The 26,421-nt window shown below is 52.4% G+C and overlaps 1 protein-coding gene across 1 annotated transcript; it reads left to right on the top strand.

Moving 5' to 3' along the window:
* The first annotated feature begins 16,662 nt into the window (after window positions 1-16,662).
* Window positions 16,663-22,151, top strand: Smim38 (small integral membrane protein 38). The gene is made up of 4 exons (XM_076556131.1): window positions 16,663-17,475; window positions 17,674-17,879; window positions 18,504-18,580; window positions 18,932-22,151. Exon 4 carries the CDS (start codon window positions 19,520-19,522, stop codon window positions 19,673-19,675), a length of 156 nt encoding a protein of 51 aa, XP_076412246.1. The 5' UTR covers window positions 16,663-17,475; window positions 17,674-17,879; window positions 18,504-18,580; window positions 18,932-19,519; the 3' UTR covers window positions 19,676-22,151.
* The last annotated feature ends 4,270 nt before the right edge of the window (window positions 22,152-26,421 follow it).

Below are 26,421 nucleotides of genomic sequence, written 5' to 3'. Positions count from 1 at the left end.
CGGGTCTTAGGGTACTAACGTCTCAGACTATGTATGCCTTTTATTCTTCCCTTACTCACTGGTCACCAACAATCCTTCAGCCCCTGGCCAGTGACACCCACCCCCCATGTCCAGCACAGAAGTGGACAAGTACCCACTCAAGGCCAGCTGTGTCTCTGGTGGCCTGACTGTGTCTTCAGGAGCAAGACTTCAACTTGCACTTCAACCTCTTGGGGACTGTGGGTGATGGACAGATTGCTTACCTCCTTTGTCTCAGTATCCCCATCTGTCAACTGAGAGTCACTGTGGGGACTCTCAGGGCTGTAGCTGAGGCCTGCCCTAGGGGAGCAGACCCTTGTGTGGCTACATGTGGGCATCTCTGTCTCCATTACTTACACTCATATCTGGATCCTTGGAGTACTCTGAGTGGGCAGAAAGTCTTGTTATTTCTACTACTGAGCTGGTGGGGAAACTGAGGCCTGGGCAGATAAAGCCATTGACTCAAGGCTGTGGGGTCATTCCTCAGGGAGGTCAGGCATGGGTGAATATCTGGTCCCCACCATGGAGCAGATGGACAGCCCTCATCTGTCCAGCTATTTCCTCTGCCATATCAGGACCAACTGGCTTCCCAAGGGGTGGCCATCCCAGCTTTGGAGCAGCATCCCCCCAAAATGAGTGACTCATCCTCCTCACGAGGCCAACAGGGCCTCCTTCTTTCTTGGAGAGGACCAAGGTGCACAGGGTACTTGGTAGCATCCTCAGAGTGACGGCACGTGTGGACCTGAGGCTGCAGGGCTGAAGGTGGGTGAGAGAGAAGGCTCCTCCGAGGAGACACTTGAGAGACCAGAGGTGCATTGTCCTGGCAAGGAGGCAGCTGAAGGGGTGATCCTGGGGAGGGCAAGACCACCTGCCTGCTTTCTCAGAGCTCCACAGAGGCCACTATGTCCTCGGCCACTAGCCCCATCTCTGGATGCCCAAGCCCTTTGCTGAAGTTTGTGTCTTGATTGTCCTCAGAGGCCCATTTATTAAAGGCTTGGTCTCCAGAGAGGTGCTACCGGGGTGGGCAGAGCCTCTGAGAGGCAGGCCTAGGGGTGGGTCACTATACAATATTGTGAGACCCTGGCTCCCAGGCTCCTGTCTCTTTCTCTCGGGCTCATTTTTTTCTTTCTTCCCTTTTTCCATTTATTTATTTATTATGTACTTATCTATCTATCTATCTATCTATCTATCTATCTATCTATCTATCTATCTATCTATCTATCTATCTATCTATCTATCTATTTTTTGAATCTCAGGCTTTGTGGATCAGGCTGGCCTCAGTTTTATGCCAATCCTTCCTGCCTCTACTTTCCAAATCCTGACATGACAGATATACACCCCCATGCCTGGCTTGTTTAATTTAATTTAGTTTCGGGGCCTAGGGCCTTACCATGCAGACCAGGCCAGCTTATCATTCATGATGATCCTACTGCCTCTGCTTCCCCAGAGCTGGGATTAGATACATGGTGCTGGGGATGAAATTCATTTTACATACTGGAGACAGGAGGTGTCCTGAGAAACAGGATCCAGCACCCAGTGGTGCTGCTGGAGCCCTATTTAAATCTACAAAGGTCAGTTTACTCAAGGAATAGCAGTGCCTGGGTGGTACATGGCTGTGAGAGCACTGCGTGAGGAGTCCAGAGAGAGCACTGTATGAGGAGTCCAGAGAGAGCACTGTGTGAGGAATCCAGAGAGAGAGCACTGTGTGAGGAGTCCAGAGAGAGCACTGTGTGAGGAGTTGGGAGCCCCAACTTCAAGTCCCCAACGGACCTAGGCCAGCACTGCCCCCTCCTGGCCTGTGTGCTCCTCACCCCAGATGTGGCCCAGGTAGGCGGTGGAAGAGGCTGCTAGCCAGGGGACAGGACTCAGGCACTGCCTGCTGTTTACCAGGGTTCTGCTTGGAGGGCTCCACCTCCTGCCTGCAGCCCTGCTGCGGGCCTCCTCCCCACGGCGTCTGACTCACGACTCTGCTATGCGTTCAGAGAACATTCCAGAGCCCCCACCCTGCAGCAGGGCTCTCTGTGGGGGCAGACTGCAGGCCTGTGCACTGTCCCTGGAGAAAGAATTTCACTTCCCTAGAAGTGTCCCTCACTGTCCTTGGTGCCCCTTGGTGGTGGCCACAGCCTGTTCCTGCCTGGGACCTCAGCAAGGGTGTGTGTGTGTGTGTGTGTGTGTGTGTGTGTGTGTGTGTGTGTGTATGTGTGTGTGTGTTGGGGGTTTTCTAGGGCCAGTTGCTAGTCATCTTACCACAGAGGATGATGAGGCAGGGGGAGCCGGCACACCTGGGTCACCTCTGTTCATGGGCCTTAGACAAGTAAGATTGGCTCTGTGTGAGTGACGGCGGACACCTGTGGTTGCGGAAATATCAGCTGCAGAGTCCAAACACAAGTGACAACCACCTGCCCGGGAATGTCCACACAGCCCCATCTCTGTGGAGGCTCTTCTGGGTAGATGAAGCTTGGCTGTGTGGCAGAGCCCAGTTTTGTACTGCAGGGGGTCACTCGACCTTCCCCCCGCCCCAGCAAGGAACCCCCAAGGCTCCCTAAAATCCTCCCAGTCACCCCAAGCCAACCCTCTGTACCCAACTCTAGCCCATGTTCTTGTGTGTGACTCTGCATTCTGCTGGCCTCTCCCTTAGCTGTGAGAGCCTCTGGTACCCAGGCCCTCTGAGTGTGCAGGGCTAAGTACTCACCCACTGCAGCTCCCTAATGACAAACACCGCTTGGTGCACCACGGGAGGTACTTTAGTCCTCTGCTGGAGCACGTGGGCTGGGACCTTGAGCCTGCTCCTGCCCCTCCCTTCTTTCCCGCAGGGTTCTCTGCCTTTGCCCCTCCGACTCCTCCAGGGTGACAGACCTGGGCTCTCCCCTCTTTCCAGGGATTTGGATTTGCTGTGGGTCTTAGGAACCAAGACACATCTGCAAACATCAGGGAAGAGCCGGAAGTGCTGCAGTAAGGGGGTGTCCTCTGTGGGGCCTCGTCTTTTGCAGAGGAAGGGAGGTGTAGATGCTGTTTTCCCAAGGCAGGTTACTTCATCTCTCACAGCAGGACTGAGGGATCAGTGCTATCTACTTTGCAGGTCGTGGGGCAGTCAGCCCAGCTGGCAGACACTGGCCCTGGTTCAGTGTCCAGGGAGAGCCTTGCTGTCACTCGGTGGGATCATCTTAGTGTGGCCTTTGACCTTTGCAGGAGTCCTGCAAAGGGAAAAACCAGCACAGGCAGCAGAGGGCCCTGGCCCGGATAGAATGGCCTGGGCTTTTAGGTTGCCTGCTCCAGGGGTCTCTGCAGCAATTCTACCCCATAGAAACATCGTATAGACATGACAGGTGCTATAGAGATGGCTCAGTGGTTAAGAGAATGTATTGCATGGCCACTCTTGCAGAGGACCAGAGCACGCATGTGCAGACATTCACATAGATGCACATATGTACATAATTTAAAAAAAAAAAAAAAGCCAGTGTTGGAGGTGCACACCTTTAATCCCAGAACTCAGGAGGCAGAGGCAGATGGATTTCTGTGAGCTTGAGGCCAACCTGTTCTACATAGTGAGTTTCAGATCAGCCAGACCTTGCCTCAAAAATAAATAAATAAACAAATTTTAAAAAGAAAACTTTAAGGCAAACTACTTAAGAGGATGCTGACATTTTTTTTTGTTTGTTTGTTTGTTTGTTTTTTTTTTTTTTTTTCGAGACAGGGTTTCTCTGCGTAGTTTTGCGCCTTTCCTGGAGCTCACTTGGTAGCCCAGGCTGGCCTCGAACTCACAGCGATTCGCCTGGCTCTGCCTCCCGAGTGCTGGGATTAAAGGTGTGCACCACCACCGCCCGGCAGGATGCTGACATTTTGAGTCAGCACCTTAAAGAGATCAGAGGAGCCAGATCTAATGGATTCTAACCATGTCTGCATGTGACCACTATTCAAATCCTGAGCTGTGCATCTTAGTTCGTCTTCACTGGGTATTCAATTATACACAAGGCTCTGCCTGTTGAACATCTGATCTTGGTGGTGAAGCTGTATTTAAAAGTTTCAGGCCAGGTGGTGGCGGCACACCCCTTTAACCTCAGCACTTGGGAGGCAGAGGCAGGCAGATTTCTGAGTCCGAGGCCAGCCTGGTCTATCTACATAGTGAGTTCTAGGACAGCCAGGACTACACATAGAAAGCCTGCTTCAAAAGATCAAAGAATAAAACAAAAAGAACAACTTCAATTTTTAAACTTAATTAAAACAAAATGTATTTTGTTTGTTTGTTTATTTTGTTTTTTTTTTTTTTGAGACAGGGTTTCTTTGTGTATTGGTTTCCCTAGAACACTATCTGTAGACCAGGCTGGCCTTGAACTCACAGAGATCTGCCTGCCTCTGCCTCCTGAGTGCTTGGGATTAAAGGTGTGTGCCACCACCACCTGGCAATTTTATTTATTTTTAAGATTTAATTTATGTGTGTCTGTGTGAGGACATGCACACTTGCACATAGAAGTGCCTTTAGTGGCCAGAAGAGGGCGTCAGATCCTCAGTGCTGGAGCTACAGGTTGTTACGAGCTGCTTGCTGCGGGTGCTGGGAACAGAGCTTGGGTCCTCCAGAATTGCAATGTGCACCTTTAACCAATGAGTCATCTCTCCAGCCCTCCTGTTCCTCCTCTTTCTTCTTCTTATTTGTATGTGGCCCAGGCTGGCCTAGAACCTGACATGTATCTGAGAATGATCTTGAACTTCTTCTGATCCTCCTGTCTCCACCTAACCCAGTGCTGGGATTCCAGGCCTGGGCCACCACACCTGGTTTTATTAGGTCCTGGGAGATCAGATCCCAAACTCTGTGCATGCTAGGCAACCACTGTTTCTACTGAACCACACCCCTAGCTCTGTCTCTGGCCTTGACATGACTCTTCTTTGCCATGGGGCTGAGGGAAGGTGACCCTGGGTGTGTGGGAGATCCACACTGAACTGCCCAGGTGAAGGCCCTGGAGCGGAGCAGGGGAGGCAGAGGGTTGTGTAGTTTCTCAGAGGCCAGGGCCTGCCCTGGCCATTGGGATGCTAGGAAGAGCTCACTTTGGGTCTTGGCCCTTGGGCCTGGCAGCTGCCGGGGGCTGGCTGCCTGTGGTCCTGAGGTTGGCACAACAAAGGCTGGCTGCCAGCAGCAGGGTGGGTGGGGTGTGCCGAGGGGCAGCATCCATCACTGCCAGCAGTCCTGCGGCCTTGCCAAGTGGTGGTGGAACTGGGCCCAGGTGCCAAGGTGCCTGCTAACTGGATTGCTATGTGAAAAATGACAGGGGTGTCCACAGCCAAACCTCTGCCTTCATGTTGGGATTCTGGAGTCAGGCGGGTGGCGGCTGGAGCCAGGCTGTTTGTGCAGGGCGGCCTGTGGGAAGGTGCCCTGGGACGGGACAGATTACAGCCAAGAGTATTACCTGCTGGGTTCAGGGGCCAGGGAGAGGTAAACAATCCAGACCACAGAAGCACAGCTGCCGTCCCCCCCCCCCCAGGCTTGAGGATGGTGGCCTTGGGCACAGAGGGTGGGGTCAGTACCTGCTGGGTGCCAGGCGACGGTGCCAGTTGCACAATTTGGGTGGCACACAGCACTTGGGCCCAAGATATTTTAGAAGCACATGATAATGCTTTCTTTTTTTTTTTAATCACAAGATTTTAAAATATGTAGCTTGGTTAGTAGCATGCTTGCCCTGCATGTACAAAACCCTGGAGTTCTGTCCCCAGATCTGCATGGACCAGGCATGATGGTACACACCTGTTATCCCAGCACTGGGGAGGTGGAGGCAGGAGGATCAGTAATTCATAGCCATGTCTCAAAAGTGGGGGTGTCATGAGGCTGCACCCCTCCTTGAGGGTGTTGATAGGGGTGAGGGACATTTTCTTCAGTATTGTGGCTTCTGGTAGGTGATCCAGGCTTCCTTAAAGAACCCATTATTCCTGTAAGAAACATTAATGGACTCACTGGGTCTCATGTGCATGTGCGTGCGCGTGCGCACGCGCACACACACACACACACACACACACACACACACACACAGAGAGAGAGAGAGAGAGAGAGAGAGAGAGAGAGAGAGAGAGAGAGAGAGAGAGAGGGAGGGAGGGAGGGAGGGAGGGAGAGAGAGAGAGAGAGAGAGACAGAGAGAGAGAGAGAGAGAGAGAGAGAGAGAGAGAGAGAGAGAGAGAGAGAGAAACAAAGATAGAAGGGAACTAATTGGGAAGAGGAAGGGGAATAGTGTAAGCAGGAAGGGAGATACAAGGTGCCTGGTGTGAACATGATCAAAATATAAACATATGTGAAAAATGTCACAATGAAGGTCATTATATATAACTAATATATACTAATTCAAGATTGCTAGTTTGCAGACCTGTTCAAACGTTTATGCAAGATTTGGTGATGTCCCTGCAAAAATTCATGTCTACCCCAAAACTTCGCAACTTGGAAAAGGGTCTTGGCTGATGTAATTCGTGAGGCCACCATGCAGTAGGGTGGGCCATGATCCACTGGCTCCGTCCCTTAGAAGAATGCCACAGGAAGAGACACAAAGCCATGGAAGTCCTGTGATGTCATAGTGATGTGACCATAAACCAAGAATCCCTGGAGCTCCCAGGCCCTGGAAGAGGCAGGAAGGACAGACTCGAGGGTCTTCTGGGGAGAGCAGCCCTACCCACACCTTGAACTTGGACTTGTGGCCACACAATGCAAGCCACATGGGCAGCCAGCCGATGTGGAAGGGGAGCCTGGCTCCCTTCTAAGATGGTTATGATAATCAACATTTATTGTTCTTTTGTTGTTTGTTTTGTTCTGTTTTTCAAGAGAGGGTTTCTCTGTGTAGCCCTGGCTGTCCTGGGCCTTGCTCTGTAGACCAGGTTGGCCTGAACTCAGAGATCCACCTGCCTCTGCTCCCGAGTGCTGGGATTAGAGGTGTGCGTCACCTCTGCCTGCTGTGGGATGATCCTTCTGTACTCTGTGAATATGTATTTCTCTCATTGGTTGGTAATAAAGCTGTTTTGGCCTATGGCAAGACAGGATAAGGTTAAGTGGTACAATCAAACTAAGAACTGGGATGAAGAAGGGCAGAGTTGAGGGAGACGTGAGCCAGCTGCCCAAGAAGTAAGATGCCAGAGGACTGGTAAAGCCATGGCCACGTGGCAATACATAGACTAATAGAAATGGGTTAATTTAAATGTAAGAGCTAGTTAGTAATAAGCCTGAACCATTGGCCAATCATTTATAATTAATATAAGCTTCTGAGTGTTTATTTGGAACCGGATGGTTAGGACAAAAAGCTCCGCCTCTGTTTACAACCACCGGCTTTTTTTTTTTTTTTTTTTTTTTGACAGGGTCTCACTGTGTGGTCCTGGCTGTCCTGAAACTTGCTATGTAGACCAGGCTGGCCTCTAATTCAAAGATATGTGTGCCTCTGCCTCAGAAGTACTGGGATTAAAAACATGCTGCTTCCAGGGGGTAGATGAGACTCATTCCCACTCTGTCAGCCCCATGCTGGGCAATGGCGTGAGGAGAGCCCTCCTCACTCAAGGGACCTCAGCACCATGCTGGCGTGAGGGTGTGGGCAAGAGGTGAGCCTGGGTCAGAATCTCAGTTCTGATTGGCTATGGAAGCTCATGCCTATATTACCAGCACTTGGGAGGGTGAAGCAGGAGGAATACCTTGAGTTTGAGGCTAGCCTGGGATACAGAGTGAGTTCTGGGGCTAGCCTGGGCTATGGTGCAAAATGAAACATTCTTGGTTCTGGTTCCTGCTCTGCTGTTTCCTGGCCAAGTGACCTTGAAGGGTCAGGACCTTTTTGTCAGCCTCTTTCACTGGATCTGTTAGCTATGCCAACCCTTGTTTCTACTTTAGAGGGTGCTATGATGATTTGGGAAGAAAATGCCCCTTGTTCCTATGTCCCCTAGAATGTATCTCAGAGCGGGGCTTTGCGGTGGAGGGAATGGTCGGGGTTTAGAGTTCCTCATCTCTGTCTCCACATCTCTGTCACCCTTAGCATCACTGACTGTTCTCTGTGCATCACAGCACCAGGCTTACAGCAGGGGAGCAGGCACGCTGCAGAGGAGGGTGCTCCTGCCTTCTGCAGTTTTCTCTCAGTGTCTCAAAAGAGCCCTCCCTGCACCAGTGGCGTGGGTCTGGGTGGCTGTCATCTCCAGGATTCCCTCCAGCTCAAGGTCCGCCCTGTTGGCTTTTGTCCTCAGGGTCTGCTCAGCATGGCAGTCACCCTGAGCAGAACCCCAGGAGGCTGTTCTTGCTTCGGTTACCCAGAAGTTCTTTCCCTGCTGGTCGTCTAACAAGATACCATGAGAACCCAGCAAGCAGCAGGGTGTTCTGTGTGAATGGGGGTAGCTGGAAAGGTTCCTGGGCAGGAACCTCTCTACGGGTCACAGAGTCTCAGCGTAGATCACCTGTCCTGCTATCCCAGGGCCACCAAGGAAGGGGCTGACCCATGTTCCCAGGAAAACATGCAAACGCTGCCTGGGAAGGCACCCGGGCTGATATCCTAGGTACGTCCTATGTGCTATCCACCTTCAGTCACCAGCAGAGACTGGGTACAGACGCGATGGTGATGCTCCTTTTAGGAGGAGGGAACAGGCCCAGAGGCAGGGAGGTTGGTCCGTGGGTGTGTAGCTGGGGGGGGGGGGGGGGGGAAGCGCCACTTTTCTCTCTACTGGGGCCCCACATTCCTGCCTCTAGGTGGAGCCTGTGATCCCCAAGACAGGCCACATTCCCAGAAAGCTCTGAGCTCTTGTTTTTCTTTATGTGCCAGATCTGTCAGGCAGAATCAGGCTGGAGTATGAGGGGCCTCCAGCCAGTCCAAAGGAGTGGGGCCCTCCATGTGCCTCCCAATGTCCCATGCAGTCCCTCTTGCAAACGCTTAAGCTTCTCCAGCTGTGGAGTAGTGTCCCCACTTGGCATCAGGATCCCTTCAGACCCCAGACAGCTCTTCTGGCTCTCCCTGCCTCAGTTTCCCCACAGAGAGATGGGGAACCCTAGCCTATTTCCTCACCAGTAGGCCCAGAGAGCTTTTTGGGAGAGATGTTTGACTTTGTGGGCAGTTTTAGGGTTTCTTGGTGACCTTGGGCCAGAGGAGGCAGGGGATAGATCCTCAGATCTTCTTGAGAACAGGTCAGTAACAACTCTGGTCCCTCCAAGCCCCTCTGTGAGCAAAGTCCCCAATTTATCCCTTCCTCCTGAACACAGGTGAAGGGTGCAGTGTCCCTGGGGACAGCCTTAGGAGCTTGGGGGCAGATACTGAAATGGGCCAGGGTGGAAGCCTGGCTGGGCGACACTGGGTTACAAGGCTCCCTGGGGACTCTGCCCCTTTGCTACCAAGCTCTGCCCGCAGCAGAGGCTGTGTTCTGTCCCTGTGGCTTTACCTGCTCTAGAACATTCTATCAATGTCCCCTGCAGAGGTAGCCTTGCGCTTGGCTCTGTCACCTTCCACCAAGTGTTTGCTGTCCATGCCTGCAGCCTGTGTGCCTGTGGCTTGCCGGTTGCTCAATATCACATGAGCCTTGTGCCTGTTCCAGGCTGCCAGAATAGGAGTAGACCGGAACTTGATTTCTTATCTCCTGCCTAACCGACAATCGAGGTGTATCCAGATGAGCAGCTATGCGTAAGCCACCATGGATGCTCATGCCAGGTCTGTGTGGACTTGGTTGTGATTTCCGTCCTGGGATTGGTCACATTTTGTCATCGTTGTAACAAAATACCTGGTGCAAGCAGCTTCAGGCAGAAGGGCTTCAGTGCGGCTTGTGGCTAAGGCTGCCCAGCTGCTTCTGGCAATGTATATGGTGGCCCTCGGGCCTCTCTGGGACAAGTGATACTTCTCCCTGCTCCCAGAACTGGACAGTGACCCCACCACTGAGTTCTGCCCACTCTTTGGAAGCTGGAGTTTCTAGATGAGACTTCCGTGGCCTCCGTGTTCCCCCAGGATACCTGTACTACTAGCGCTGTGGGCTTTTGAGTTTGTAGGCTGTGTCCCTATAGGGCATTGACAAGGCTGAATAGCTCAATGGGACAGAATGGGACTCCAACTATGACTCTGAGGTCTCTGTGACCCCTTGATCCCAGAGTGTGTATCCTGGCTAGCTCCCACACACTGATCCTCCTATATCTGCCGGGCTCTTGTGGGCACACGACAATTTCAGAGGGCTCCCTGGCCCTCCTGTCTGCGTGTGTCCTTCCTGTCAAGGGTCCATCACATTTCCTGGTCACCTCTCTCATGTTCCCAGAAGAGCATGAGGTGTGTGTGGGGCGGGGTGTGTGGGGGTGGGGAAGGGGCTTCAGAGAATGCAGATCGTCTGACCAATGACAATATCTGATCTGATGAGGTGCCTCAAGGTATTGGGTGCATGTGCTGTACCTCCTGGGGGACTTGGGAAGCTTAAGAATTCCCATGTGTGGTGGGTGGTACACAGTACCTGTTCGGTAAATAGCTATAGGACAGGTAAATGAACTGGAGTCCCTCACATGGCAGAGCCAGGCACATGCCTCCTGACACTTGGATTTGCTGCTTTGCACTCTGTGTAGTGCCCCTGATTGGTTGGATCCAGAGCTGGGGATAGTGAGATACGGTGGTGCTGGCCCGGAGACTCGGGAACCTGCTCAACTGAAATCACCCCACTGTGGGCTCAAGAGAGAACTCAGTTTGTAGAGTGCCTGCCTGGCATGCACAAAGACCTGGGGTTCAAATCCCATGGCTGTATAAACTGGAATGGTGGTACATGTCTATAATTCCAGTAGTCAGAAAGTAGAGTTGGGAGGGTCAGGAGTTCAAAGCCATCTTTAGCTATGTGAAGAGTTTGAAGCTAGCCTGGGCTACATTAGACCCTATTTCAAAACAAAGCATAAAGACCATCTTACCAGGTGGCTTGTTAAGAAGAGGGTGGCCCATTGGGGACAGGGCCTGGTGTGGCTGGCCAATCACAGTGACCAGGAACTAGCCTGGGCACAGACTTCTGTCCTGGGGGAGAGGAGGGGATGGGAACTGGAAGGTCTTGGCTTTTGGGTAGCTCTGGAGGCTTCAGCTGTCAGAGCCCATTCTGGGAGAGGTTGGCAGAGAGCAGGGTGGCGACTGTCACAGAACACAGGGACTCCGTGGGGGTACAGCTCTCCCTCATGTCTCACTGCCTGCTCTACTCTGGCCTCCGAGTCTCTGCTTCTTTGGTACTCATCCATCACATCTAAAGAGAAACCTGGTGGCAGGGACCCTGTCCTAGCAGCCCAGTGCTGAGGACACCTCCGGCTCCCCCCACTAGCTCTGGGGATGCAGCAGGTGCAGACCTCAGAGGCTCTGGGGAACTTCACTGCCATTTTCCTACCTCTGACTCTGAGTTCTGGGAACTGAGAATATGGCATAAGGCATATGTGTACGTGTGGTGTGTGTGTGTGTGTGTGTGTGTGTGTGTGTGTGTGTTCATATATGTGCCTGTGTGTTCTGTGTTTATGCGTGCATTAGCATGCATGAGTGCTGTGTGTGTGCATGGGGTGGCCAGAGGTTAACTTGGGTGTCTTCTTCAGTCCTTCTTCACCTTATTATTATTATTTTAAATATTTTGTTTGTTTGTTTTGTTTGAGACAGGGTCTCACTGTGTGTAGCGCTGGCTGTCCTGGAACTCACGCCGTAGATCAGGCTGGCTTTGAACTCACAGAGATTCCCCCTTCCTCTGCCTCCCAAGTGATTAAAGATGTGCATCACCACCTCCCAGCTCCACCTTGTTTTGGGGGACAGGATCTCTCACTGGCCTGGAGCTCACTGTTTCAGCTAGACTGGTTGGCCAGGGGACCCCGGGAATCCTCCTGTCTCTACCCGTCCAGCCCTGGGGTCGCAGTTACACACTAATGCACCCGGCTTTCACAGGGGTGCTGGGGATGGACTTCAGGTCCTTGTTTTTGTACAGCAAGCGTTTTATCCACTGAACCATCTCCCTAGCCTTGGTACATAGCATTGTAAGGGTGCTGTCTCGGAGGCTGTGTACTCAGACTTATCCTCAATACAGGCAAACACATGAAAGCAGTGTCCATTCTGAGCCTTCTGGATTGACCTCCAGTGGGATGTGTGTCAGTCAGGCTAGCTAAGTCATAGGAACGTGTGAAGTCTGCATGTTCTGCCTGTGTGTGCATGTGTGTGCAAGTGTGTGCACAAGTGTACATGTGTGTGAATGCAGGTGTGTGTGTGAATGTAGGCTGGGGTGGGACAGCCTGTATCCTCTACTGACCCTCTTTCTCGGCCCCTGCAGACCCACCGAAGCCCCAGCCCTCAGCTGATGAGCAGGAGACCGTCCAAAGGGCACTGACCTTTCTGAGCTGACCCAGGCACCGGGATCAGGCTCTCAGGATGGCAGGAAGTGCTGTTGGCCTTAGACTTAGGCAGAAACAGGCTGAGTGGCTTTGGGGTCAGCCAGCGCCAGTGCTGAGGCACAGAGACTGCATCTCAGAGGTGGTGTGGCTTCAGGGAAAGGCAAGAGCAGCTTTCTGGTGTGGTTCCTAGTTCATCTTGCATGACGGAGTCAGAGTGACCCCTGTCTCTACTAAGTGAGCATGTCACCCCTGGCAATGCAGGTACCCGAAGTCCCTGAGTGTAGCTGAGGTGAGGATGCTGCTGAGGTGTGACAGGAGTCTCTCTCTCTCTGTCTCTCCTCATTTCAATGTTTCTAGAAACCCTTATATCCGAGGTCTTTCAGCGACAGCGACCTGACGGTTCATCTCAATGGTGGCCAGTCTCTTTTTGGCTTCTTGGATTTGTCTTTTGCAGAGCGATCATGATTTCCCCTCCTCTCCCACCTCTCTGGGGACGCTCCCTTCACCCTCATTGAAGGCCTTTGGGTAAAGCAGGTACATAGCATAATAGTTGAGAAGGAGGAAGCGGACAAGAGGGAGGGAAGGAGTGTGTGGGGGAAGCAGGAGCTGAAAGAGTGGGACGAGACCTGGAGCCTTCAAAGGAGGAAGAGGAGGAGGAGGGAGAAGAGAGGGAGGGGACCAAGGAGGCCCTGAGCCTTCCAAGGCATCTCCTCCAGAGGCACAAGCCACTCTGCCTCTCTGAAAGCTTTCCTGTCTGCATGTGAAAGCTGGTCTGGGTTCATTGATAAAAACAGGTATTGTTTTAGGATTGAATGCGTTAATGAGTCCCAGCCCCGGACTGCTAGCACTTGCCTGGGGCCATTAGGCCCCTTCTCACTTCCTTTCTGCCTCTCAAGGTGCAGGCAGGTGACCACCCCAAACCTGCCACCTCCAGCAGACCTGGTGGGGGGTGCTCCTCCTAACCGTTAAGAGTGGTTGGCACTGCTCCGGGTACCCACTGCCCAGATCCTAAGGCATGAGAGAGCCACAGGTCCCTAGACTTTCCAACAGCTTGCCTCCCCTTAGGGATGGTGTCCACTCTCTGCAGAAATGTCCCTAAAAAAAAAATGTGACTTCATTTACCCTTAGGTGCAATTGATCCAGTAGCACCTTTGGTGTAGAGTTCCACGTGGAGTTCACTGTCCCTTCCCACCCTGGGACTGTCAGTTGAGACAAGAAATACCAAGGGAGGCTGTTAGGAATTCTGACAAGAGAGGCTGAATAAATTACGCTCCTTTGCACGCCCTAATCTGGTGTTGTGCTGGCTTCTGGGACATGGCTAATTTATTTGGAATTTCATTCTGGGCTGACGGCGGCCTGCAGTCTGTTTGATCACCAGGCAGACTTACACACTGGCTTTCACTGGCTGCAAGACGGCCTCCTCGGGCTCTGCCTGCAGCGGCCTTTTCAGAGGGCTGCCCCTCCTCGGGACACAAGCCCCTCGCTGACCCAGCCCTCCACCTCCCCACTTGTCCCCGCCAGCGGCAGCGGCGCGGCGGTGTTAATCTGCCTTTGTGGTGCAGGAAGAAAGATTTATTTTCGCCTGTCTGGGGGTCTCAAGCATTGAGGGGCAATCCTCTTTGAAAAGCACGTTCTGTTGATTTCAGGGGCTGGGTTTTTTTTTTTTTTTTTCCTTTTCTTTTTCTTTTTGCAAGGCAGGGTCTCATGTAGCCCAGGCTGCCAACTTACTAGGTAGCCTAGGCTGGTCTTGAACACCTGATTCTCTTGCCTCAGCCTCTCCGCCACTGACTTTATAGATGTGTGCTGCTACCATGCCTGTCCCTGCCTCCGTGTGTGTGTGTGTGTGTGTGTGTGTGTGTGTGTGTGTGTAAAGTTCATGTCGAGGATCGTCTTCTGTCTCTCTTCTATCTATCCAATGAGGCAGGTCTTTCCGTCAAACTGAACTTAACAAACAGCAGGGCCAGTGTGTAGTGGGTAGCTATTCCAGCTTGGTTCTGGAAGTTCCAACCCCCATTGAGACTCTGGCAACTGTCATGCCTACGAGGTGGGGCCAAGGGAGGCGTCTGGAGACCTGGATGGGCCAGCGCTCTGTCTGTTCCTGGACCCTGGACGGTGGAGGTTGACTGAGCAGAGCTCCAGAGAACACTGCTGGATTGTGATACACCTTCCCCAGACCCCCGCAACCTATCTATTCCTTCATTTGTAAGTCATCCACTAAATAAATCTTCCTTTTAACTACGTGGAGTGGCCTTTATAATTTCCCCCAATATCAGTGGTTTGCCTTCCAAGTTGGAATTTCGTGCAGACCGCCACACCCACCCTACACTGCACCTCCTGCTCGTGAGGCAAGTGCCTCAGCCACTCAGCCATATCCTTTGGCCCTGTTTGCTGCTGTAGCTCACGTTGGCCTTGAATTTAAGACCTGCCTCTACCTCCTTAGTCCTTGTTTTATAGGCATGCCCATGCACTACCAGGCCCTATTGTGGCTGGAATTGGAAGGGTGAGATTCTCAGGGAAGAAGTGGGCTGACCACAGACCTTCTTCAAGAGTCTTCCCCCAAGGTTTCCATTGATTCTGAGGGTTCCTTACTGTTTGGGGCTCCATCTTGGCAGAAGCAGCTGGCAATTTATTCTTTTGTAATCTGCATACTTCTGCAAGGTACGTGTTCTTTTGCTCTCTCTCTCTCTCTCTCTCTCTCTCTCTCTCTCTCTCTCTCTCTCTTTCTCTCTCTCTCTCTCTCATTCTTGTTCTCTCATTCTCTGTCAGCATGAGTGTCTGATTTTTGTGACAAGGTAAAAGAAACAGTTGGGGGGCTGGGAAGACGGCTCAGCCATTAAGAACTTGGGCTGCTCTTGCAGAGGACCCAGGTTCAATTCCCAGCACCCACATGGTGACTCACAGCTGTCTGTAACTCCAGATTCAGGAGATCCAACACCCTCTTCTGGCCTCTGTGGGCACTGTCCACACACGATGCACAGACATAATGCAGGGAAAACACCCATGAATATAGTATAAAAATAAATGTTAAGAAGAAATAAAAGTGCCAGGCATTGTGGCACACGCCTTTAATCCCGGCACTCAGGAGGCAGAGTCAGGAGGATCTCTGTGAGTTCCAGGCCAGCCTGGCCTACAGAGTGAGTTTCAAACTAGCCAGAGCTACACAGAGAAACCCTGTCTCAAAAAAAAAAAAAAAAAAAAAAAAGATGAAGATGAAGATGGAGACGGAGGAGGAGAAGAAGAAATAAAAGTAACAATTGTTACTAAGGCTGAGAAGTCTTACTCTTTGCCCGGTCGTAGCTGGAGGCTACACAGTTTTGGCAGAATCTGGTCTAATGAAATGTTAAAACTTCCTTTAACTTGCCCTAGAGACCCCTGCCCATATGGCCCCAGGGGACCTGTAAGAGACCTGTGATAGATCCGTACGAGAGTTCAGAGGTCGTGAGTGCCAGGAGGAAAGGGAAAAGTAGTGTTAGGCTGGGGAGAGTTTAGTCCATTAGTAAAGAGCTGGCCACACAAGTGTGAGGACCCAAGTTCCATCCCTAGAACCTCTATGGTGACATACTCTTGTGACCCCAGCACTGGGGAGGTGGAGACAGGCAGGTCATCAGGCTCGCTGACCAGCCCAGCCTACATGAGCTCTAGGTCAGTAAAGATCTTGTCTCAAGAGAGAAAAAAAAAAAGAGAGAAAAAGTGGCTGGTGTCTGAGGAATGATACCCGAGGTGTACACACGCACACACACACACGCACGCACGCACGCACGCACGCACGCACGCACATGAACACATGCCCACTCACATGACCCCCCCCCCCAAAGCAATATAAACCAATCAGAAGCAGGTATAGGCCTTGACTATGCCCCCAGTCACGAGATCAAGCCCAGACAGTCCTGTGAGACCTTGATGATGTCTGGGTGGGTGTACCCTGAGAAGCGCGTCTAGCGCTGGCATCGCTTGCTGCCAGGAGTGAGGAAGTGACATGTGGACACAGATCTGCTTGCTGAGGGCTCTGAGCAGACACTTGAGCGGGTCCCTGAGCTCCTTCCCAGCACTGTCACCGGTAGGGACAATAGGCCCCCAGTGGGGACCAGGCTTCTGCTGGAATGAGCCGGAGCTCACCCCCCCCCCCCAGCTTTTCACCCCAGCCCTGCCCCAACAGCCCGGGATTTCACCTGGCAAACGCCAGTGACCTGTGAACAAAAACCTGTCCCTTGCCATTTCAATGCTTGAACATAGGTGTTGGAAGGCACCATGGATCCTTCAAGACTTGAAGGGAACCAGAGTCTCCTAATCTGACCTCTGTGACAAGGGACAAGAGCCTCCGTGGCTGAGCTCTGAGTGTCACTGTAGACACTGTTGGTGCCTCTGGGTTTGTTGCCTTGGGCTGTGTCCTACAGCAGATGGTTCAGGATGTAATGGTCCAAGAAGAAGGTAAGAAATCCAGGAAGCAGGAAGGTGGGGTGGGAGAGCCATAAAAGAGGACTGACTTTGGGCACAGGCCCGTTTTCTCAGTGTGGGGCTGTCCTAGTGACTGTGTACCCTTTAGTTAGTCCGGGGGACTCAGGGCTCTTCCATTGTATGGTCAAGGTCTGATAGATGGTCTGCCCAGGGGACAGCTCCTCAGCTCCAGTAATGAGGCTGAGGAGGCCCTTGAAGGACCAGGAATAGCACAGACCATGTACATCATTGCTGACAGTTGTAGGGTGACCCAGAGTCCCTTTCGGCACAGCGGGAGCACCCTGGTGCCTTCCAGGCAGAGGAGCTATGTCTGAGCTGTCTCCATCGATTTCTTGGTTTTTCCTGTGCCTCCTCCATCCTCAGGCCCAGCACCCCAGAGACCTCCTCTCTTAGGAGCAGCTTGGTGTGTCCAGGGGAGAAGGGCCACACACTTCCTCCCTCGAAGGACACTCAGACCTTGTGCTTGCTGACTGCCAGAGGCATGAGCAGGGAAGGTCGGGCCTCCTTGACCCCAGAGTCTCCCCTAGGTGCCATGCGACCCGGGACAATATTGACTTTGCCTATCTGACGGCATGCTTGACAAACACAGAGTTTTGTTCAAGGCCACCTTGGCTCCACCAGTCTGGTGGGCCCGAGCTGGTGGCCATGCTCAGGGCAGACAGCTCCGGCTTCCAAGAAAGCCAGCCTCACCCGGAGATGTGGCCTCTCAGGTGAGTGAATCGCTGGCTGAGGCTAGACCTTGGCTTCTTCCCTTCCCAAGAGGCATGGTGGTGTCTATCTGGAGACTCTCCCCCACGTTCAGTTGGGTTTCTTTAGCAAGTGAGCAGGACCTTCCAGGACATCCCAGAAACCCTTGACAAGCACATGCTTGGTCTGATTTCTGCTTGGGCCTGACTCCGAATTTCTAGGTCCCCATTGACATTTGGAGTGAGAAAAATAAACCCAGAACTTGTTCCAAGAGTATTGTCCTGAGAATGCCGGCTGGGTGGCCTGGCAAGACACCCCGTGAACTGCAGAGCAGAAGATAACCTCGGTCAGTCCAGGGACGCACCAGCTGCCGGGAGAGAGGTGGAGTGTGGACCCCGGGAATATACGTGCCTCTGGCACACTTCGGGTTGGTGTTATGAAACCCACAAATCGGCACCACCCTCATTCTGCACTTCCTGCCCTAAAGGTGTGCTGTCTGCCCATCCTTTGTGTTTGTCATTATTTGGAACCTTCTAGAAGGGCTTGTACAGGGTGAATACTCATATTGCCATAGAGGAGGGTTCAGTGAGAGGTGACAAGTGACGGGCTACAGAAGCTCTCAGTGTGGAAGAGTCCCCTTGCATCTCTCCGGGCCTGTTGGGCTGGTTCCTGGTGAGACAACTTGGGTTGGAAGTCCAGTACCCTGTGGCCGGATACTCTCACCCTCATTCCTGCCACAGTGCTCCCGGCTGCAGGTGAGGCCCTGCTTTGTGGGACACCAGGCTGGTGTTAGGGGTAGGAGATGGGAACCAGCTGTCTCCCACCCAAGGAGACCTTGGCTGTGAGGGGCCAGAGTGGACCATGCCAGGGGACAGGGTCTGTGTGTGTGTGTGTGGGGGGGGACGCACACATGTATGTCTGAGCACATGTGTATGGCAGACAGACATAACCAGGCAGGGTGCTGTTTTTCTGGAAAATTCTGGAGGTGTGTCCCTAGGGAGTCTGTTCTGGGGTGCTGAGTCCTTTTAAATACACTCTCTCTGTCTTTCAGATCAGGGGCCTCTGACCTCATTTCCCAGCAAGGAGCCTGAGGTCCAAGGGAGGAAGCATCTTCTCCACCATCACTCAGTGAGTCCCAGGCTTGTTCGGGGCTCATCAGCCGGCAGCCTTGTGTGGGCGGCTGGGGGGGGGGGGGGGCTGTAGCGGTTCCTTCTCATAAACCTCTGTGGGGCTGGAGGAGGTGGTGTTGGGCCCACCTCCAGTGGCTGCTCTGGAGGGGGGAGATTAACCCCCCCTCCCAGGTTCCAGACCCTTTTTAGGGCGGTCTGTGTTGACCACCCCCATGCTGCCACAGGCTGGAGCGGCCTTGGGGACTCTGCGCACAGCCTGTGTGCTAATTGAGCCATGTCTGGGGTCACCTCTGGGCTCCAGCCGACTGTTCCCCCTCTCTGTGCCTCTCTCCTCTTTTCAATTGCACAGTCTCCCTGCCGCCCTCCCTGCTGGGCCGGGCCTCCCTGCAAGCCTCGCGGCCCCCGCTCGGTGCGGGCCTGCTGCTGCTGCTGCTGCTGCTGCTGCTGCTGCACAGCCCGCCCAGCCTCGGACCGCGCCGGCCTCCAGAAGTGATAGCTAATTGGGGAGAGAAAGAGCCCGATTGTCTGCGGCAGCCGGAAAGGCCCGGAGGAGGCGGCCGCTTCGCCCTGCAGCTGCCGCCGCCGGAGATGTTTGGGGATTACGTCAGCCTGGCGGGCAGGGGCCGAGGGGACAGCGCGGGAGGCGGGCTCCCGCAGGCCTCCCGCCGCCAGGGCCTCTGACAATGCTGCCATTGTCGGTCCACGGAGTGCTTAGCTCCCCATGAATGGTGCACGGGCCTCTTGACCAAGGAGGCCGCCTGTAGCCCCAACTGTCCCCTCACAGGCAGGGAGGCCCTGTGCGGTGGGAAGGGCTGGTTGTGGACTGCACGGGTCTGTCCCTCAGAAGGGGCCACCGGCAGGCAGGCAGGCAGAACTGAACTCAGGCCCCAGAGAGGTGGCTGCTGCTCCACCCCGTGTGGTGGCCTCCCTCCTCAGCATGGCCTCCTGGCTTGGGGATGCTGCTGGTCCTGACCCACTCATGGTGCTCCTGGTGGTCATCCTCCTGGTGCGCTTCATCCTGTGGTCCTGTCTGGGGACCTATATGGACTACAGGCTGGCCCGGCCTCATCCTGGCAAACCCAAGGAAGAGTAAGCCAGGAGACCAACCCAGGAGGTTTTCGTACTGTGACCATATCATCCCCCTGTGGGTGGGCCACCCACCTGTCCATTGAGTGACACAGATGCCTTTATGCAGGACACCTTTACCCCCGCCCCCCATGCCTTTCCACTGCTGCTCCCATGAGTTCTTTAGCTTGGGTTAACCTCCCCAGCTCTTTACCAGCCAGGCAGGTATACAATCCTGATGTCCTAGGCACTGTGCAAAACCAGAATGCAGAAGAAAAGACAGTTCAGAACCTGCTTAGACTGGTGAGGACTTTCCCCAAAGGAGGGTGTCTGCCCACGTGGGCTGTCAAAGCAGCTCTTACCACCAGTTTCTGGTCCCCGGCCCCCCAGCAGTGTGTGCCCCAGGAAATGTCGTCTTTCCCTACTGCTAATCTTGATCAGAGGCTGGGGTGAACCAGGATTGTGGTGGGGGAGGCCCCAGGGACAACCATGACCATTACCCCCAAGGCCAGTGCTGTCAGGAACCTCTGCTGTCCTAACCAGTCACTGGATGCAGGCAGAGACCTGCCTCAGTTTCCCAGAGCAGACCTCGGGGACGTGTTTCAAATGGCCTCATGAGATGGAATTCAAGCCCAGATTGTCCTTGGCCCTGAGACAACTCCTCACCTGTCGGGTCCTCAGTTTCCCACCTTGGTTTGTCACAAGAATGAACCCATGGGGTTGGTGATGCAGCTTTCATGGGGCTGTGTCGCTTGCAAAACTCCGAGTCCCTGACTCTGGGAAGCCCAGATAGCATTGGATAGGAGAGTTCACAGTTCGCACACATGTGAATACATGCATCACCTGTGTGTGAGACCCAACGCCGTGAGAAGACAGCAGGAGCTGGGGGTCTGCCAACCTTGGGTGACCCCCCAGCTCAGTGGTGGTGGTCAGTACTCCTCTGTGCTCTCCTTGAGCCAGACCGTGTAGCAGGATGTCTGTGCTTGGTTCTCGAGGTGGCTGTATGGCAGTTCTGCGACTTGGACTGACTTCTGTTTCGCCCTCTTTAGCACAGGTTTAGGGCTTCATGGCTGCAAGAAGGCTGCAGCGACTCCAGGCATTTTACGTGGCTTCCCTGTGCAAGGAGGCAGTACAGTAGAGATGGAAAGCGGTGCCCTCGAGAGTCCCGAGTTTTGCATTTCATAATCCAGAATGATGTTGTAGTGTCCCAGCCTCCTGATTGGTGCTGTGATAAATACCAGGACAAAAGCAACTTAAGGGCTTGACTCACGGTTCCAGATCAGTCCATTGTGGCCGAGAAGTCACTGGAGGAGCGTGAGGCAGCCACCCCCATTACTTCTGAAGCTGGAAGAGGACAATCAGCACGTGACCCTCTTGGCCTCTGCCACTGGCCTGAGCCACTCAATTCATTTATGGCCTTTTGGGGGACTGGTTTGGGTACTTGGGTGTCTCTGTGGCCCCCTTGGGCACAGGCTTTGTCTTTATCTGGACGTTAGCATGGCAGAGACGTCAAAAGCTGGCACCTTCCTTGCCTTACCATGGTTTCTTGGGGCGCCTCAAAAATGTCTCAGTGAGCTGGGTGTTGTGGCATATGCTTGTGAGGGAAAGGCAGGAAGATCAGAAACTCAAGGTCATCCTCAGCTACGTAGTGAGTTCAGGCTAGCCTGGGCTGTATAAGACCTTGTCTCAAAATGAAAAAACTAAAACAAAAACCAGAGGCCCCCCCCCCCAAAAAAAAGTCCCAGCGAGAAAGTTCCCAGATGAGACAGATGTGCCCCTCTGCTCATGGCTGGCAGTCCCCGATACAGGCAGTAGCCCCACAGGGTGGTGAATGGTTGGAAACGGCAGCAAGTCTGTGGGAGATTTTGTTACTGGACATATAGTATTCCTCAAAATCTGTATGTTGGACTCCTCATCTCTCATAGCCTCAGCCCCTGAATTTGGAGGCAGGATCTTGAATGAGATGATGAAGGTAATTGAGGCCACATGGTCCCTAGCACCAAGAGACTGGTGTCCCCAGGGAAAGAAAAGAGACATTAGGACACAGCCTGTGTCAGATGCTATCTGCAAGCCCAGGACAGGGACCCTGGGAGAAGGCAGCCCCGTGACACTTCCACCGTGGACTTCCAGCCTCCAGCAGGTGAGGCCTCCCACCTGCGGTGCTCTGGGCTGACTGACAGATGAACAGGTAGAGTCATCAACCCAACAAAGAGTCAGCAAGTGCGCCCAGCCCAGCTGTCTCCAGGACTCGGCACAGCACTGGCCCACAGCTGGCTTGGGTCTGCGAGTCACAGTGGACAGAGAGTTCTGGAAACAGAGTGGCCCTTGTTCGTGCGTGCAGCTATAGACCACTGAAAATGTGGTCAGTGCAAATTTTGTTGCATGGTGAGTGTGACCTCAAAGGCTGGGTGTCGAAGACTGTCGTAGCAAATCAGAAATGGCTTCGTGTGGGCTTTGCAGGGAAAGGGTGGCAGTTCTGGACACACTGAAATAAAAAAAAAATAAGCTTCTTTTAGTGAGTTTTCATGTGGTTACCAGAAAAATTAGCAGGATGCCTGCGATTTGCATATTTGTTTATAATGGACAGTTGTGTTAGGAGAAGGGTCTATGGTAGTCATAGTTTCCATTTGGAATGGTTTTTTAAGAGAGAGAGGGAAGGAGGAGTTGGGGCAAACGTCAAATCAGGCACTGCTGACGGGGGAGTCCCATCAAGGCAGCCTGCTGGAGTTCTCTATGGAGAGTCCCAGCACAGAGCTGGCCCCTCAGGTGAGTTCTCTATGGAGAGTCCCAGCACAGAGCTGGCCCCTCAGGTGAGTTCTCTATGGAGAGTCCCAGCACAGAGCTGGCCCCTCAGGTGAGTTCTCTATGGAGAGTCCCAGCACAGAGCTGGCCCCTCAGGTGAGTTCTCTATGGAGAGTCCCAGCACAGAGCTGGCCCCTCAGGTGAGTTCTCTATAGAGAGTCCCAGCACAGAGCTGGCCCCTCAGGTGAGTTCTCTATGGAGTTCTCTATGGAGAGTCCCAGCACAGAGCTGGCCCCTCAGGTGAGTTCTCTATGGAGAGTCCCAGCACAGAGCTGGCCCCTCAGGTGAGTTCTCTATGGAGAGTCCCAGCACAGAGCTGGCCCCTCACATGAGGCTCCAGTAAAAGGACAAATAGCAATAGACAGAGGAGGTCGTCAAATCAGACTCTTACATCGTCCAGCAGGAAGTGACTGGGGAAGTTGAGGCATCAGCTGGAGTTCAGAACGGAGCTTTCTGTCCATGGCTGGACTTCCAGCCGCTCCTTCCCACCACAGGGCTTGTGCATCATGGGATCAACACCAGTAACCTCTGTTGGGAATGGCTGCTGTCTTAGTTAGGGCTTCTATTGCTGTGAAGAGAAACCATGGCAACTCTTATAAAGGAAAACTCTTGTAAAGGGTGGCTTCCAGCTCAGAGGTTCAGTACATTATCGTCATGGTGGGACATGGTGGCATTCAAGCAGGCCTGGTCGGGAGAAGAAACGGAGGTTCTTACATCTTGACCCACAGGGAACAGGAAGTGGTCTGCAATACTGGGTATGGATTGAACATATATGAGACCTCAAGGCCCGCCTCCACAGACACACACTTCCTCCAACAAGGCCACACCCACTCCAACAAAACCACACCTCCCAGTAGTGCCACTCTCTAGGAGCTTACGAGGGAAGGGGGGGCAATTACATTCCAACCACCACAGACACCTTCCAGCTGCTCTCAAGGGCTCAGAGTCTTCACTTTTGGGTCATTTTGCTGTTCGTGTCTCTATAGGTCACAGAATTGGTTAGGGGCAGCCCATCCTTAGACCTTGGAGGATACTCTAAGACAAACATGGGTCTGAAATGGGGGAACTTTTCAATGAGCTTGAACAACACACAATTTACTAATATAATGTATACTACAGACCCTCACAGTGGTAGAGGCTGGTGCACAGTGTGTCACTGAACACAGGGAGGAACACTCCCAGAGAAGGATCTCAGGTGACAGTGTCTCATGAGACGCAGCCAATGCAGTTTGTGAAGGAGAAGTCATAGCCTTCCAAGAAGGAATGAAGAGCCAAGGTGGTGGTGCATGCCTGTAATATCAGCACTCAGGAGGCCGAGGCAAGAGGATTGATGTGAGTTTGAGGCCAGCCAGATCCACACAGTGAGTTCCAACCAGGGCTACAAAATGTGACCCTGACTCAAAAATAAAAATAAGTAAACAATACGTTGAAAAGTGGTTGAGCTGGGCATAGCGGCACATGCTTTTTAATAGCAGCACTTGAGAGGAAGAGGTAAGTGAATCTCTGTGAGTTCAAGGCCAGCCTGGTCTTGAGAGAGAGAGAGAGAGAGAGAGAGAGAGAGAGAGAGAGAGAGAGAGAGAGCTGTCTCAAAAAAAGTGGTTAAATTAACAATTGTACACAAATACCACATTGAAAAAAAAATTGAGTCAGTTGGTGGTGGCACATGCCTTTGATCCCAGCACTTGGGAGGCAGAGGCAGGCAGATCTCCATGAGGTTGAGGCCAGCCTGGTCTATAAGGCAAGTTCCAGGACAGCCAGGGCTGTTTTTATCTAGAAACCCAGTCTAGAAAAACAAAACAAAACAAAAAAATTGAGATGGGGTGGTGGTATATGCACCTTTAATTCTGGAATTTGTGAGGCAGAGGCAGGTGGATCTATCAGTTTGAGGCCAGTCTGGTCTACCTAGTGAGGTCCAGCCTAGCCATGGCGACATAGTGAGACCCTCTCTCAAAACAAACAAAAATTTATTTAAAAAACATTTATTTATTACTCTCTCTCTGTCTCTGTCTCTCTCTGTGTGTGTCTCTGTCTCTCTGTCTCTCTGTCTATGTCTCTCTCTCTCTCTCTGGTGTGTGTGTGTGTGTGTGTGTGTGTGTGTGTGTGTGTGTGTGTGTGTATGCTTAAGTCAGAGAACAACTTGTGGGAGTCAGGTCTCTCCTTCTATCATGTGGGTCCTGGGATTTGAACTCAGATTGTGAAGTTTGGCTGAAGCACCCTTACCCTGAGTCACCTCACTAACCCTGAAATGTTGGCTTTTTGAAGGAGGAGAAAAATAAGAAGAAAACATACTGCAGAGCTTACCAGCAGGACTACTGACTGGAGTCACAGAAAAGCGCACAAGGGCAGGACGCTGCCTGGACCCCTTGCTCATTGTTGGGCAAAATATCTGATAAAAGCAACTTAAGGAAGGAAGGGAGAGAGGAAGAAAGGAAGGAAAGAAGGAAGGAAGGGAGAGAGGAAGGAAGGAAGGAAGGAAGGAAGGAAAGAAGGAAAGAAGGAAGGAAGGGAGAGAGGAAGAAAGGAAGGAAGGAAGGAAGGAAGGAAGGAAGGAAGGAAGGAAGGAAGGAAGGAAGGAAGGAAGGGAAGTATTCTGAGGGCACAGCCCACCAGAGCAGGGAAGCTGTGGCAGCTGCCCCATTGTGTCTGAAGGGAGGAATGTCCAGCTGGCATGAATGCTGGCACTGAGCTCAGCTCACTTTCTTCTTTTAATAAAATCCAGGAGCTGGGCATAATGGTGCATCCTTTAATCCCAGTGCTTGGGAGACAGAGGTAGGCAGATCTCTGTGAGGTCAAGGCCAGCCTGGTCATCAAAGCAAGTTCCAGGACAGCCATGACTACATAAAGAAGCCCTGTCCCGAAAAACTGAAAATAAAATCCAGGCCTCTGCCTATGGGATGGTACTGCCCACATTCCCATTTCAATTAACCTAATCTAGACACTCTGTCACAGACATGGCCAGAGGGTTGTTTCCATGGTGGTTCTAGATTTTGTCAAGTTTACAATCAAGATTAATTATCATAAGTCTACTCCTTATCAACTTGATACTCAATTGTATCACTTTAAACCATACCTACACTCCACTGTCCCCATAGGTTCACAAGCATCTCATAATGCAAAATGTAATAGTCCAACTTCAAATGTCCCACCATCTTTAACAGGTGATGTTTAATTTTTTTTTTTTTTTCGAGACAGGGGTTCCTTTGCGTAGCTTTGTGCCTTTCCTGGAACTCACTTGGTAGCCCAGGCTGACCTCGAACTCACAGAGATCCTCCTGGCTCTGCCTCCTGAGTGCTGGGATTAAAGGCGTGCGCCACCACCGCCCGGCTATTAACAGGTGATCTTTAACAGTTCCAACATGTCAAAGTTTAAGTACCAAGTCTCTTCTGAGAATGAGGCCATGTCTTCATTCTGAGCCCTAAGATGTCCAAACCCAAGTTACATACTTCTAGCACACAATGACACAAGGTAAGCATTCCCACCCTGAAAAGGAAGGATTGAGGAACAGAAGGAAGACTAGACAAAAGCAATACTGAAGCACATTGGGGCAAACAAAAAAACCTGCCACTTCGTGTCCTGCAAATGGAACTCATATTGGTTCAACTCAAATTGAACCATCCGGGCTCCAAAGACTTGAATACACCCTCCCTCTGTCCTCCATCATACACAGCCTCTCTCTTAGGCAATTCAGCTCCACACCTGCAGCTTTCTTTAGCAGATATCCCAAGGTCTTGGCATCTACAACATTCTGGGATCTCCATCAAAACAGACTTCACCTTCATGGCTTCATGAAGTGGCCTCTTGGGGCCTTGTTGCAGGGGCTCCAACCTTGCCACACATTGCCTTGCATAGTGACTCTCTGGAACTATGGTGCAAGACTCTATGACCTCTTCAGTCTGATATCTTCCATTCCTATAAGACAGTGTCATGGGGATGCTGCTGCTAAGATACAAGACAGTATCTTAGGATGGAGCC

Source organism: Peromyscus maniculatus, chromosome 1 (assembly GCF_049852395.1).
Source record: "Peromyscus maniculatus bairdii isolate BWxNUB_F1_BW_parent chromosome 1, HU_Pman_BW_mat_3.1, whole genome shotgun sequence".
NCBI lineage: Eukaryota > Metazoa > Chordata > Mammalia > Rodentia > Cricetidae > Peromyscus > Peromyscus maniculatus.
The sequence above is the reverse complement of the archived record's forward strand: the minus strand, read 5'-3'. Positions and strand labels throughout refer to the sequence as shown.

What these genes read in the sequence shown, in the direction of transcription:
- Smim38 (XM_076556131.1), top strand. Translation starts at nt 19,520, where the DNA reads ATGGCCTCCTGGCTTGGGGATGCTGCTGGTCCTGACCCACTCATGGTG.